This window comes from Anomalospiza imberbis, chromosome 2 (genome assembly GCF_031753505.1).
Source record: "Anomalospiza imberbis isolate Cuckoo-Finch-1a 21T00152 chromosome 2, ASM3175350v1, whole genome shotgun sequence".
NCBI classification, from domain to species: Eukaryota; Metazoa; Chordata; class Aves; order Passeriformes; family Viduidae; genus Anomalospiza; species Anomalospiza imberbis.
This window is the reverse complement of record NC_089682.1, coordinates 2,707,242-2,721,212: the sequence shown is the minus strand read 5'-3', so window position 1 is coordinate 2,721,212 and position 13,971 is coordinate 2,707,242. Positions and strand designations below refer to the sequence as shown.

At 43.2% G+C, this 13,971-nt stretch overlaps 1 protein-coding gene across 1 annotated transcript in view; it reads right to left on the bottom strand.

Annotated features, from left to right (window-relative positions):
- SIM2 (SIM bHLH transcription factor 2) overlaps positions 1-13,971 on the bottom strand; it is a 58,857-nt gene that overhangs the window by 12,986 nt on the left and 31,900 nt on the right. The window contains exons 5-7 of the mRNA XM_068179524.1: positions 10,643-10,728; positions 7,238-7,437; positions 3,700-3,806 (exon numbers count right to left, since the gene is read on the bottom strand). Of these exons, the coding sequence (XP_068035625.1) occupies positions 3,700-3,806; positions 7,238-7,437; positions 10,643-10,728 (393 nt within the window). The remainder of the gene's footprint in view (positions 1-3,699; positions 3,807-7,237; positions 7,438-10,642; positions 10,729-13,971) is intronic.

The following is a 13,971-nucleotide window of genomic DNA, read 5'->3' as shown; positions in this document are numbered from 1 at the left end:
GAAAGAGAAATTAATGCTGTCATGGATCACTAACTATAACAAAGTTCTTCCGTGTGCTTTGGGACTAGTTTTGGCTTTCCTCCTCTCTCACTGATTTTTTTTTTAAATCCCTATTTTAGCTCTGCAGTTAAGACAGTGTTTGAAAAGATGTGAAAACCACTGAGGGCTACAGTGTTCAGCTTTCCTTCCTAATTACATGGATTAACCAGTATTTCTCTGGGGATAGGGGAGGATTCCGTGTCTCCTGATTTTTTAGCAATCTGGGGAAAGTCTGACCTTGGCTGAGGGACAATAACTGAGACAGTGAGAGAGCTCAGCTTCCATCTGGCTCTGTGCTCAGCTGCCCTGTTTGATGCTGAAAAGGAAACCTCAGGAATGGGAGTGAGGCAAATCCACCACCCAGACAATCTGTGCAGGCTCAGACTTCTTGGTGGCCTCTGCTGCAGCCCAAGGGGGAGGATCCCGTGGCTTTCTCCGTTGGATGTGCCCTCTGTGACTGGGTGTTCCAGGGCTCTGGCTCGCTCCTGGTTTCGCAGGGAAGCTGGAAAAGGCTTCGGGCTGTCAGACAGGACTATTTTAAAAGGCTCCACCAGGCTCCCAGGCGTGTGGCTGGGAGTTCCCAGCCTGTACGGAAGGATACCAGTGCAATGGAATTTCTTGGTTCCACACTGGCAGCAGATCCTGGTTTAGCTGCCTTGGCATGTCATGGGCATGGCCTCTGGGCAAGGCACAGTGCCCAGCAGACTCTTCTTCTTCTTCTTCTTCTTCTATTTTTTTTTTTTTTTTTTGACTTCTTAAAATCTGGTGCTGCTCTGCCACAAGGTTTGAGTGCTGACCCAACACCAGAGATGGTGGAACTGTATTTTTCTATGAAATAACCCTACAAATACATAGGGTGACTTCCAGGGAGCAGGAGAAGGGTTTGGTGGGGACACCAGCTGGGCTGGGCCAAGGCGCAGAGACCTGAACCCTGTTCAAGTTACTGTGGGAAGAGCAGGGATGTTGCAACATGTGGGATGCCCAAAACCCCCTCACAATGGCACAAACAAAGGGATTTCTCTGAGGGCACAAAGATATTTTGTCTGTACTGGAACTCTGTCCGGTATTTTAGAGTGCAGGATCTGGGGGCAGGGCCTCCTTATTTGTGTGGCCACATTTCAGGGCAAACACTGTGTGTATGAAAGGGGCTCTGGAAATAAATAACACAGCTTCAAACACCACAAGTGTTTTCCTGGAGCTGGAAGCCAATCAAATGTTTCAAGCAGGAAATTCTCTTTGCTGCCAGCACACCTTAGGCAAATATTCACATCTACATTTCCCTCCTAGCTTGATGTTCTTGTTCTGTCCCTCCTAACTTTTTCCCCTCACTATTTCCTTTGTTTTATTCCTTGTGCTGCCTCACTCTGAGTTCAGCTGCTTCAGGTCTTCAATTTGGGATTTTTTTTTCCTCTTAAAAAAAGCAAGTGGTTATCCTAGTTTAGGGTTGCCTATATATTTTTTTTCCCTTAATACCCTTATTAGGTGTAAGATGTTTCTCTTTGGATTTCTGCATCAGGTGACACTTCATCATCAGATTGCTTTACAGAATGGTACAACAAACCTGCCAACCTTCCACTGTTCATGTTCCTGAGACATTTGCTGATGGATGCTGGGGGAGCTCTCACAGTGCTCCCCAGAGGGACTTTGTGCACTTTACATCTGGTTTAATAATTCCCATTACTTGGTATTCCAACCATGACCCTGCACTGTTCCCACTGCTGCCCAAGCATTATTCATTATTTTGTGCTTCTTGGGATTTATCTGCTTTCATAAATTCCTATGCATGGCTCGCATTTTTCTTCTGTTTTTAAAGTTTACAGTAATTTATCTTTAATCTACAGAACTGCTCTTAGTATCCTATTTGGCTGAGGGTTTTTTTTTTTTCCTTGTGGAAGGATGTGGTGGGTAATTCAGTGAACATGATTTGTCTCTTCATTTAAAACTCCAGTCGTACATGGATCAAACTGGCAGCCACAGAATTATCCATCCTGCTGCTCTAAAGTGGAAAACTGTTTTCCAGAGGTGACTGTGGCTGTGGTGGCATCATCTCCGTGCTGGTCGATGAAGGTATTTCAAACAGTCTGGTGGAAATACTGAGTTTACTCTGAGCAGGTCAACAGTCACATCCACATGCAGATGTCACCACTACAGAGAGGGTGTCCCTGACAGGATATTCCATGTGCCCTGGCCATTCTTTTTTCCAGTTCTCAGCGGCCCAGAGTGTTCAATCATGTTTTGGTAAATCCGAGCTCACTGTAAAGATCAGCTTTTGCTTTCCCAGGTGTAGCACACCCTGCCACCGGCGGAATTCAGCACTTGCAATTTCAGCTTGGACTTGCCAAACACAGCTACAACCTCCTTGATATTCCAGATCCCCATCAGTAGCACACACTAAGAGAAGAAGGAAGCCTGAAGGAAGGATTTGACTCTGGCTGCTTCCAGCCTACAGGAGCAGTCTGGAAAAAAAATTCCCTGACATTGGTTTTTGGATGTCATCTTTGCCTCGTATGGGTTGCAGCAAACGGAGCCAAATCCAGAGTTCAGCCATTCCCTCAATTTGCTTTTCAAATTAATGTGCTACTGAATGAACTCCTTCCCAGATCCAGATGTTTGAAGATATGATTAGTGACTCTGTTGGAAGATGGGAAATTATTAAATGTGTCATTTTTTTCCTGACAATCCATTCTCCGAACCTCATCCACATGCTACTAATGAATGTCCCTCCAAGGAGTTTTTGGGATTGCATTCCCTTCAAACACAGGATGATTATTACTAACATATTTCAGAGGAATGCAGAGCTGCTGCATAGTTTTTGTTTTAACAGCAGAGGCTAGTGAAGTTCAGATTTTCCCCTCTCATTTACTTGCTCTTTTGGTTTACTTTTCCTTCAAGAGATCACCATCCAGAATCAATTCCAAACATTCAGAATAGCCTGGATCCCCTAAGTACAAAAACTGGCCAGATAAGTTGGTTTGGGTGTTGTTTTTTTTCTTTTCAGAAGCCCAGCATATTGAGCTGTATTTACTCAATTAATGGTTTCCTTAAGTGATAGCCAAGAACTCTTGAAAATCTGTCTCCAGTCAAAATTTGGAAAGGATTTTTTTCTGCTTTCCAGCATGCTGCTTGTTTGCAAAACTCCTCACTGTACTCAGTGTATTCCATAGAATCCCAGACTGGGTTGGGTTGGAAGGAACTTCAAAGCCCACCCAGTGCCACCCCTGCCATGGCAGGGACACCTCCCACTGTCCCAGGCTGCTCCAAGCCCCAGTGTCCAACCTGGCCTTGGGCACTGCCAGGGATCCAGGGGCAGCCCCAGCTGCTCTGGGAATTCCATCCCAGCCCCTGCCCACCCTGCCAGGGAACAATTCCCAATTCCCAATCTCCCATCCAGCCCTGCCTGTGGCAGTGGGAGCCATTCCCTGGGTCCTGTCCCTGCATTCCCTGGAAATTGTCTCTCTCCAGGTTTCCTGGGGCTCCTCCAGGCCCTGCAAGGCCACACTGAGCTCAGCCCAAAGCTTCTCCTGTGCAGGTGAACAATGCCAGCTGTGCCAGCCTTTCCTGCCAGCAGAGCTGCTCCATCCCTCTGCTCATCCTGGAGCCTCCTCTGGGCTCTCTGCAGCAGCTCCAGGTCCCTCCTGTGCCTCCAGCCCAGGTACTTACACAGGTGGTGAGCATATCGCAGGTGGAAAACGTCACAGCCGTGGACGTGGTGGTAGAGGGTTTTTTCTATCAGATCCTGGGGTTCATATCCAGTTAATTCCGTGACCCTGGAAAAGGAAAAATCTGCAATAAACAAAATCTCTAGGAGTATTCAGTTTCATTGACCCAACATTTGATTGTGCCAACCAATCAGTGCCTGAAAGCTGCGGGATGAAATGTTAGTTTTGGAAACAGAAACCTCACCTTTACAAGAAAAGAAACCCTTTCAGCCCAGCCAAAGCAAGGTGCAGCTTTTCCCTGGTACACCCAGGCAGGAAAAAGAGCTCTTTTACTGATTTCCACCTTGGGCTTTTGCCACTGCCATGCAGGATCCTTTGCACAAAGTTCCACTCGAGGAGCTGCTCATGAAACAATAAAACCTCTCTTGTGGGCTGCTGACACATTTTCATTTGCTTTTGCAAAGCTACGAGTGTAGAAGGTGTGTTGGGCCACATGTGATCATGGCCTGTGCATAAATCCAGGCTGGTGCCTAACAGGAGAAAAAAGCAGGAGCTTATTCCAGCTGAGAATGTGGAAAGACAAGGAGGTGTGAAGACCACAGGGTGAGGAAAGCAAAGCTGAGGCAAGACTTCCAAAAAAAAAAAAAAAAAAAAAATCCCAGAAGTAGAAGAATGGAACGAATTCAAAACAGCAGCATCTCTGCAGATGTTAACGAATCAAATCCAGAGGTCAGATTTACATTGGGTCAGACCTGAAGAGTCAAACTTCATGTTTCAAATGGACTTTTTTTTTAATTTAGATGAGGAAAAAAATAGTCCCTAAAGTACAATGTGCCACTCAGCCAAATTGTGGCTTGATTATCCAGGGTTGGGGAGCGGGGGGGGATTTGTGATGTCCTGAGTTTTCTTTGCCTAAAAAAGGCAGAACAGTAAAGGATGTCCATATTGACAAGTGACACAGTCCCTTAGCTGGTGACAGTAACTTGTCCCTGCTGAGGATCTGCTCCTGCAGCAGCAGAGGCATCTGCACATTTTGATTGCAGGAGTTTTACCTGGGACTAGCTCTAGCCTAGGCCTGTGGACTGAAATATTTATTAAAGCTGGAGCGTCCTTGGGTGCTCTTGGAGGTTGTCCTCCAGTTTAGATCAAAGGAATCCAGTTTAAATGCCCCGAGCTTCTTCATGCCATGTACTGAGGGGGATGGTCAGGACATGGACTTCCAAAGGATGCTCCTTTACCGCTGGTGAGGATGCACAGCACAGAGATAACACAGGAGTGTCCACAGAAATGGGCAGGGGGTCCCAAGCAATTCCTGTCATTGTAGGATTGATGACAATGCACATTTTGATTAATTTTTAAAAACTTTTATTACTATTGTGCGTCTCCTGTACTCATACCCTGACTCTAACCAGCCCAGTGGACCCCACAGAGACTGAGGATGTTCTGCTTGACAGGGTTGAGGGCTTGGATTCATCTGAAGGACAACATCATCAAAATGCCTTTGAATAGATGCTTGTGTTCCTCCTCTGCAGTGTGTGCTCATCCCAAATCCTCACTGAAGCCAGTCAGGAGCACAAAATAATGGTGGAAGATCCTGCTCAGGTTTCAATTCTCCCTCTGACTTGAGTGCACTTAAAAGCAGGGTGGCAGCTCCATCCTGCCCCTCTGGTGAGTACAGACACAGCTCACCCAAACCCAGGCAAAGCACCACAAACACGAGCCAGGGTTTCAGGGGTTCATTTTCCCAAAGGTGCAGTCTCACTTTGAAGCTGGTGACACAAAAAACCATCCTTGATAGTTCCTAGGACACCCAAATTTTGAAAAAGCTTGGATCTGGAAATAAACTCAGATGTTTTACTTCCTAAACATCAAATCATTCCCTCAAGCAGCCTGGACTCTCCAGGTTGTGCTGTGCAGGTGACAGGACACACAGAGCTCGCCCCAGTGGTCAGTTCTGGTCTCCTGAGTTCTTCAAAGTCTTTTTAAACCCCCTGGCAATGAATGCACCACAAAAATCAGAGTGAGCAGCTCACTTTGGAGGCGAGTGACTGTCTTCTCCTTCCAGTGCCCTCAGTGGATGAACTCCTGTGTGGTTTATGTTGTGTCAGGTGTCCAGAAAGGGATTTTGAGCTGCTCCTTCCCATGGCTTTCATGCTGTCTGCTGTGACTGTTATGCCTCAAGATCCATCCCCTTGTATGGAAACCAGAACCGAGCCTGAAACCAGATTTTTGATAACTCCTACTATGTCCCTGTTTTCAGCAAATACAGTTTGGTTTGCTCAGCTGGGAGAGCAAAAGGCTTTGGGGAAGCTGAATTCCCCTGCTTGTCCCGTGTGTGGATGACACCCATCTGCTCCTTGGTAAACAGAGCTCTGCAGCAGCTCTGGGTCTATCCCTGCTCCTGTCAACACCTCTGCTTGTTCTGTGGCCTTTGAAGACACTTCTGTCTCCCGGCAGTTCCTCCCAGGCACATCATTTCCTTTTCCCCACATGCAAGGACGTGTTGCTGAACCCCTCGTGCTCCTTTGTAGCCGCGGCACGAAGCAACGCGTGCCAAAAAATGAGGAAGGGTTCCAGAAACAACGAGTTCTTTGTGTCCCAGCAGCTGATGGAGCCACTGTCTCCTGGGCTGAGCACGCAGAAAAGCCTCTCCTTGCATGGCTGACCTCCACTCTCTTGGGTACAGAGGTTTTCTCACACATTCACTGCACAAATGTATTCCCTGCAAATGCAGCCCGCCAGGGAAATGGGGAATGTGGGACACACAGGAAAGGATTTTTGAGGAATGATCATGTTGTCAATACTTTGTGTATTTGGGATTTTCCTTTCAAGGGCTCCTGGACTGCACTGGACAAAGTATTGTGTCCTACAAGGTACCTGCTCCAAAACCAGAGAAATTAATTTCAGTTTTGGTTCTGTGCTCATCTGAGCTCCATCAGCTGAAGTGGAGGCAGTGCTCTCCTTCTTCAGCTGTTTTTCCCAGAATTTTGTTTAGGAAGGTCCTGTTTTCATGTATGGTAGCCAATGGAATTATTTTCCATTCTAGCAACCCCATTATTAGTGTTGGTTTCATAGTTAAATCATTACACAAAAAGACAGAACTCTCTTTCCTTACTGCTCTCCCAAAAGCTTTCTGGATGACCCCAGCCAGTTGTTTGATCTCAGTATTCCACTTTTGGGGTTTTTTTGGGGGAATTTTTTGGTACAGCCTCATTCCTTTTGCTGGCTTTGTATGATAAAATTTTTGTCCTTTCAGGTAAAAAAAATTATCACTGCTCCTGTGACCAATCCTCCCAGCAAGAAGCTTTTTAGCTGACCCCAAAAGTGCAGGTAACTCCAGCTTAAATTGGACAGGCTCTTATTTCTTGGCATTCCAGACAAAGTTTGGTCTATCCAGCTGCCTGAAAGACTTTGAAGGCTCCGAGTTGCAGATCTAGTTTGGACTGCTGGATTTTTTTTCACGGATGTTTTGAGCCATTTGGAAACTGCGGCATGTAAACACATGAACACTCGATGCTGGAGATGAAAGAGCTGCTTACCTGGAATCGAGGAAAATCAGTTTTAAATCCAAGCTGGCTCTGAACATAAACATGTTACTGTGGAGCTTGATCTCAGTGATTGCACTGGGAGGCAAAGATTGCCCCACGGCCACCAGCCCCACGATTTGGTAACAGGAGTCGTACAGGGACATATCCAGCATGTACTGGCGGATCTTCAAGTAGCCACTGCAGTGGATCACCTGGAAAAAGGAGAAAACACCCTCAAGATCTGATGGAAAAGCCCCAGATCTGCTGCCCACCCAGTCTCAACGAGCTTATAAAAACATATATCACGTTTTTATCTTCTTTTCTGCCTGGGTGAGGGTTGGGATTGAAAGCGCTCGAAATGGTATTTCATGTTCAGACCCAGATATTTAATTAGTTCTTATCACTATCACAGTCTTACAAGTCATGAGTTCTACAGCATTTCACTAAAAAGCTACAAAATGGCCATGTATCTATCTCTCCAAGGCCTTTTAAGGATGAACTGTCCAATTAAGAAATGACACCTCAATTATTTTCACTTTAAACCCAATACCCAACCACCCGTGCCCACAATGGGGACTTTTTTATCCAATTCCACAAAACCACCCAAACCCATGGAGAAGGAGGTGAAGAGAAGGAGAAGGAGAAGGAGAAGGAGAAGGAGAAGGAGAAGGAGAAGGAGAAGGAGAAGGAGCAGCCTCCACCCTAAAACCTCCATCTTGCTTTATATCTATTGCTGCATCCCAAAACATTAAACTCTGAGTTTCCCACCCTGTGATATCACACACTTCTGTTCAAACTCCACCCCACAATCCCAGTTCTGTCATTCCATTTTGGAAGCTTCTCCACAGCCTCAGGTCAATGCAGTATTTTCTTGTGGGTCTGTGCCTTTCAGCACAGAAAGCCCAAAATTCTCAGTATCCAGGGTTCCAACAGACACACTCCCCCATAACATAAAATTCTAGGTCGTCTGTTGATTGCAGTTAATTTGTAAATAGAGATTAAGACTCAGTAAGTGCAGTTTTGTGTTTGCTGACAGCATGATTAATCCAGTATTGAAGCACCTCCTCTCTGGGGACTGCCTAATTGCTTTCTAATTAATACTTTAAGCTCCTTGATACAGATTTCTTGTAAATACAGCCAGCATTCCTGTTCATTGATTAAAAAAAATCTGGAAGTGTCTTATTTTAAATGTCCATCTCTCTCCCACACACACTCAAAGATGAATAAAAACATTTACATTTTAATGAGTTATTATTCTGTTGTAAATAAAGGCACCTTAAAAAAGGCACTTTAAGAACCCAGTGGGTATTGATGCATCACAACAGCAATAAAAATTAACAAATTAACTGATGTTTATGCAAATGCACAAGAAAGGAGTTTTAAAGTTCTCTGCTCAAGTTCAGAGGGTTTTGGTTTTGGTTTGGTTTTGGGTTGTTTTGTTATTGTTTTTGGTTTTTTTTTTGTTGACACATGACCAAGCCCAAAGTCCTGAGCTCAGATTTCGGGATCCCTGTGTACAATTGCTGTTCACAGAGGTGATAATGACAGTGTTAGACTGTAAAAATTCAGTGTCAGCCAAAGGGGAGGGGGAAATGTAACCTGGGGACTATTCCAGGCCAGATTTATTTAGTGTGGTCCTGGTGTTCAGAAATCATCAGTGCCCCTGCCAACTTTCTGGTCCAAGCAGCAGGAATATCACATCCCTTTGCTGAATTTCTCTGTTTGTTTGTCTTTTAACTGTGTTCTGTGGTAAGGAATTAATTTGCAGCGTATTTAGTGCTCTAAACAACCTACCAAACATCACCTGGAAATTGGCTCCTCCTGCTTAACCTTCCTTCTCTCCAATGATTTCAATGTTTAGCAAAAGCACAGTCAGAAGATCTCTCAGCAGATCTCAACTCCCCCATCACTTGGTCCGTGAGTTTTTTCTGTGCTTCACCTAATGAGGTGATTTCTTAAAAATTAAGTCCTGACTTTAAGTTCAGTCACATGGAATAAATTTAGGCCAACATCTCTCCAGATGAGAGAAATCCTTTGATTTTCACTGTGCAAACTTTTAATAGTGAGCCAAAGAAAGTGATGCCTCTGATTAACAGTGATAATTGGGAATTAAAAACCCCAAAAGACACATGGAGATGCCACGACTGAAGCTCTACTCTTTTACCTGATTTCAGATTCAGCTTTGGGACAGAACCATTTTTGTGGGGAGCAGCTGAGCAAACAGGGCTCAGTGTAATGAAGAATTATCAGTGCCTGCAGGTAGGGAAGAGTGCAAACAGACAGATCCACGTCTGCACCTTGAGCACATTCCTGCAGAGAGCTCTGCTCCTCTTCCAGGCTTTGCTTTTTGGGTTTTGAACGACCCAAAATGAATCCCCAGCAGAATGAATGGGAACGACCCTCCCTGATGGAGCAGAGTGAACCTAGAGCAGCAAATGCACAGCTGAAAATAAAAACTGCCTGTAAAGATGAAAATAAAAACTACTGCACAGCTGAAAATAAAAACTACTGCACATCTGAAAATAAAAAATACTGCAAATCTGAAAATAAAAACTACTGTACAGCTGAAAAGAAAAACTACTGCACATCTGAAAATAAAAACTGCCTGTAAAGATGAAAAAAGGAATTACTGCACATCTGAAAATCAAATCTGCATGCACAGCTGAAAATAAAAACTACTGCACATCTGAAAATAAAAACTACCTGTAAAGATGAAAATAAAAACTACTGCAAATCTGAAAATAAAAACTACTGCACAGCTGAAAATAAAAACTGCCTGCACCGCTGAAAATAAAAGCTGCCTGCACAGCTGAAAATAAAAACTACTGCACAGCTGAAAATAAAAACTACTGCAAATCTGAAAAGAAAAACTACTGCACAGCTGAAAATAAAAACTACTCAAAGGACAGCTGTTATTCTACCACTACAGTGTTTGCTGTGGCTTCTGATTTCATGTCATAAATAAAAAAAAATCATACAAACGGTAAGATGTATAAACAGACTTGGTGGTTTAGTACAATTCCACCCTGAGGTGATGGCAATGGTTGAGCTTTTTTAGTGTTGAGGCCAAGGAGGTGCCTTGTGCAACTGGGTGGGATGTGGGAAATGTCCAAATTCCCATGTCTGGGTTCCTGCCTCACCTGCCTCCTGTTCCACGGGGGAATAAAACCAAACTGTGTGCTCTCCTGGCAGCTCCAGGGCTGGCCTCCAGATTAATTCCCAGGGACCAAGGTGAGGAACTGTGCCACCAAGTTTAAATTTGAATTTCTGAGGGTATTTTGGGGATTTTTTTCTAATTCTTCTCATCACACATAAGCTACATATAAGTAAAAATAAAGCCCAAACCAAACACCTAAATAAATAAACTTGCCAGTTGTTGAATACTTCAGGGGTGGAGAAGTAAGTAATAAACATTACCTTGTAGCCACTGCAGGTCAGGCCTGCATTCCTCTTGGCTAGGACACACTTCATCCTCAGGAAAAAGGATCTCTCGATTTCATACTCTGAAAGCACAAAGCACATTTTGCTGCTGATTTATTCCAGAAGATCCCAAACCTGCCCAGAACATTGCCTTTCCCAGAGGTGTTGATGTTTCAGCTTTAGGTAGAAGCAGAAATCAGCTGATGCCTGAGGTTTGAGCTTTTCTGTGTTTCAGATTCTGTTTTTTTAGTGTGTGGATCTGAGTTTCATATCAGGGGATGGTGGAAGAGAGCTCACAGGGCAGGGAGACAAAACAATTCCTTCTCCAGCTGGGCACCAAGGACAAATGATCCAAATCTCAGCCCAAGAGCACAAACAACGTGGGCTGGAGAGAGGAAAACAAGCAGGATGGGACTGCATGGGCTAAAGCTGGAATGGGACAATGAACTCCAATGTGCCAATGGAGCAGAGCTGATCCCAGTGAGAGCCCCCGGGAGCGCTCGTGCATTTTGGGACCATTTGGGTTCATCTTGGGTGCAGCCCTGGCTGGGCTCTGGTGCTGCCCAAGGTGGATCCATGGAGGAGATCCTTTCCATAAATCCCTGCTTTGTTCTTTAGCTCTGCCCAGCCTCTCCTCCAGCTCAGCCTTCCCAAGGCATCAAGCCATTCTCCTTTCCCACTCCATCCCTGCCCTCAGGATTTATTTCACTTTCCTCTTAGGATTCCCTGTGAAATTTGGCCAAGTCAGCACAATTAGATCTCCAAATTTCTGGTTTTGCCATCACTGATGTTGAGTTGTTGAGTGGTGTTTTTTTTTTGGTTTTTTGTGGTTTATTTTGTTGGGGTTGGAATTAAATGTGTGAGATGGTATTTTTTGTTTGGATTTAGATGTTTATTAGATTTTATTTATATTATAGTTTTATAAATAGTGGGGTTTATAGTACTTTATTAATAAACTAAAAAATGGAGCTTAGTTTTTTTATAAGGTCTTTTAAGGATAAACTGTTAAAGAAATTATATTTAAATTATTTTTATTTTAATGTAATAATTGATTATTTGTGGTTTGTAATGTGAACTTTTGAATTTAATTACATAATACTATTTAAACTCATGAAGAAGGGGGTGAAGAAGAATGACTTAGTTTTAAAACTTTTATTTTGTTTTATATATATTATTATATTTTAAAACTTTTAACTCTAAGTTTTCTACTTTGTGATATTACACACTTCATTTTAAACTATACACATATAATTTTAGTTTTATTATTTAATTCTGGAAGCTTTCTCTATGGCTTTAGGTTTAATCTAGTGGTTTTGGGGGTCAGTGCCTGCTAGCACAGAAAGTCTAAAATTCTCAGTAACCAGGGTTCCAACACTTCACAAGGAAATCCTTTGTTTCCAGACAAACACCAGTCCTTTGGAGCGTGGGGAAATTGAGGGAATCTCCAGAACAACAGCAGAACTGGAAACAAGGAAATTCAGTGGGTTTGTGATAATTGGAGTGCGCGTGGCTGGTCATGCCCAGACCTTCTGGGCTCCATGTGCAGTGTCTGACTCCCAGAACTACCCTGGGAGGTTGTTTTTGAACAAATATCCTCGTGGATAACCTCTCAAAAGGTTTAAAGCTCATGGTGGTCATTGGTCAGGCACACACAGACTTTCTGCTAAGGATGTGAGGCAGGAATACTCTGATAGAATATGAGCAATGCAGAATATATTTATTCTATTTATTCTATTTATTTATTATATGAATAATGTAGAATAGTATTATCTGTAATGGTAACTACTCTCAATAATGGTTCAGACACCGTGAACAATTCTGATTTTTTACTGAAGGTTGCAGCTTGGCAGAACTATTTTAGGAGAAGAAAGAAAACCTGTTTGGTACAAGTGTGAATAGGAAAATCAGGGAAGCAGAAGGGTCCTCAGCTTTGTTTTAAGCAAAACATGCTGTCATCACTTGGGATCTTTCTTTAATTTGATTTAACTGCTGAGTTTTACTCCTGATTTTTGTGCCTCCATCACCCAATTCCCCCCTCCTGGCCACACACCTGCAGTGGTTTGAGCCTCACAACCAACATGTCCTCTATTCTATTTTAATTCTATTTTAATTTTGGGGATTAAAGGTCTGAAGATACAACCACAGAAAAAGGATTTAGCAAGGAGGGGAAAGAAATGTTTCCTGAGCATCTGAATTTCCCATTTATCTCTCTAATTAAAATTAGATCACGATGGGGAAAAGCTGGCACTTGAAGGAGCTGGGACACCCACTGTAGAGTTTCAAAAACAAATTTACACATTGGGTGGGGGGAAGCCACACAGCAGAGATTTGCTGTGGCTGAAGCCTCATCCCATGAGTCAGGAGTGGCTCTGGAATGTGCAAGACTGTGAACTAACATAAAAAACTAATTAATTGGGTTTTTTTGTTAACTTCGCCAGTGTGACCCTCCCCCAGCACCCCCAAAATAAGGAGAAATGGGCAGCAAAGTGAAAAATAACTGAATTAAAATTGCAATTGTAAAGCTGATTGGAAGGAAAATTAAGTCCTGGGATCCTGCTGGATGCTGCCACACCCATCAGAATAAAGCAAAACTCAGAATAACACAGCTGGGTGATTCTTGTGGGTCACTTCCAGCTCAGCTATTCTATTCTATTCTATTCTATTCTATTCTATTCTATTCTATTCTATTCATTTGTTTTATCTATTTATTATTCCAAATTCTTGTGGCTTTCCCATCCCTGGAAGTGTCCAAGGCCAGGTTGGACACTGGGGCTTGGAGCACCCAATGGACTGACACTGGATGAGCTTTAAGATAAAGATTCTCCCCCCTGATGAGGATGATGTAGAAAATGGGGTAATTAGAGGTTCAGGAAACAAAGAGGGAGACAGTGAATATTCAAATAGGAGAAATCACAGTTAAGTTTGGAAAAAAAAATTGAAAAAATAGCAACATGCAGCATCTAGACTTAGTAGTGAAATTATTGATACCACAGGGGTTCTTTCAAGCAAATGTGTGAGCCCAGAGGGAATTTGGGCTGTCAAGAAGAGGTAAAAGAAAGAAACCCAATGAAGTTCTTAAGGGTCAAGAGATCTCTGGGCTAAGCACATAGATATGAAAGTCAAGAGAGAAAATAATGAATGATAAAATGTTATGACTGAACCACAGTGTGAAACACACTAAAGGAATATAAGCTTCTTAATTATTAGAGAATATTCATCTAATAACTGAAGCTTGACCATTGTATTTAATTATTCAGGAATGTTAATTATATAAATGCATCATTGGAGGTTATTGGAGATTATGTTTCCTCGGAGAGTTAAAAAAT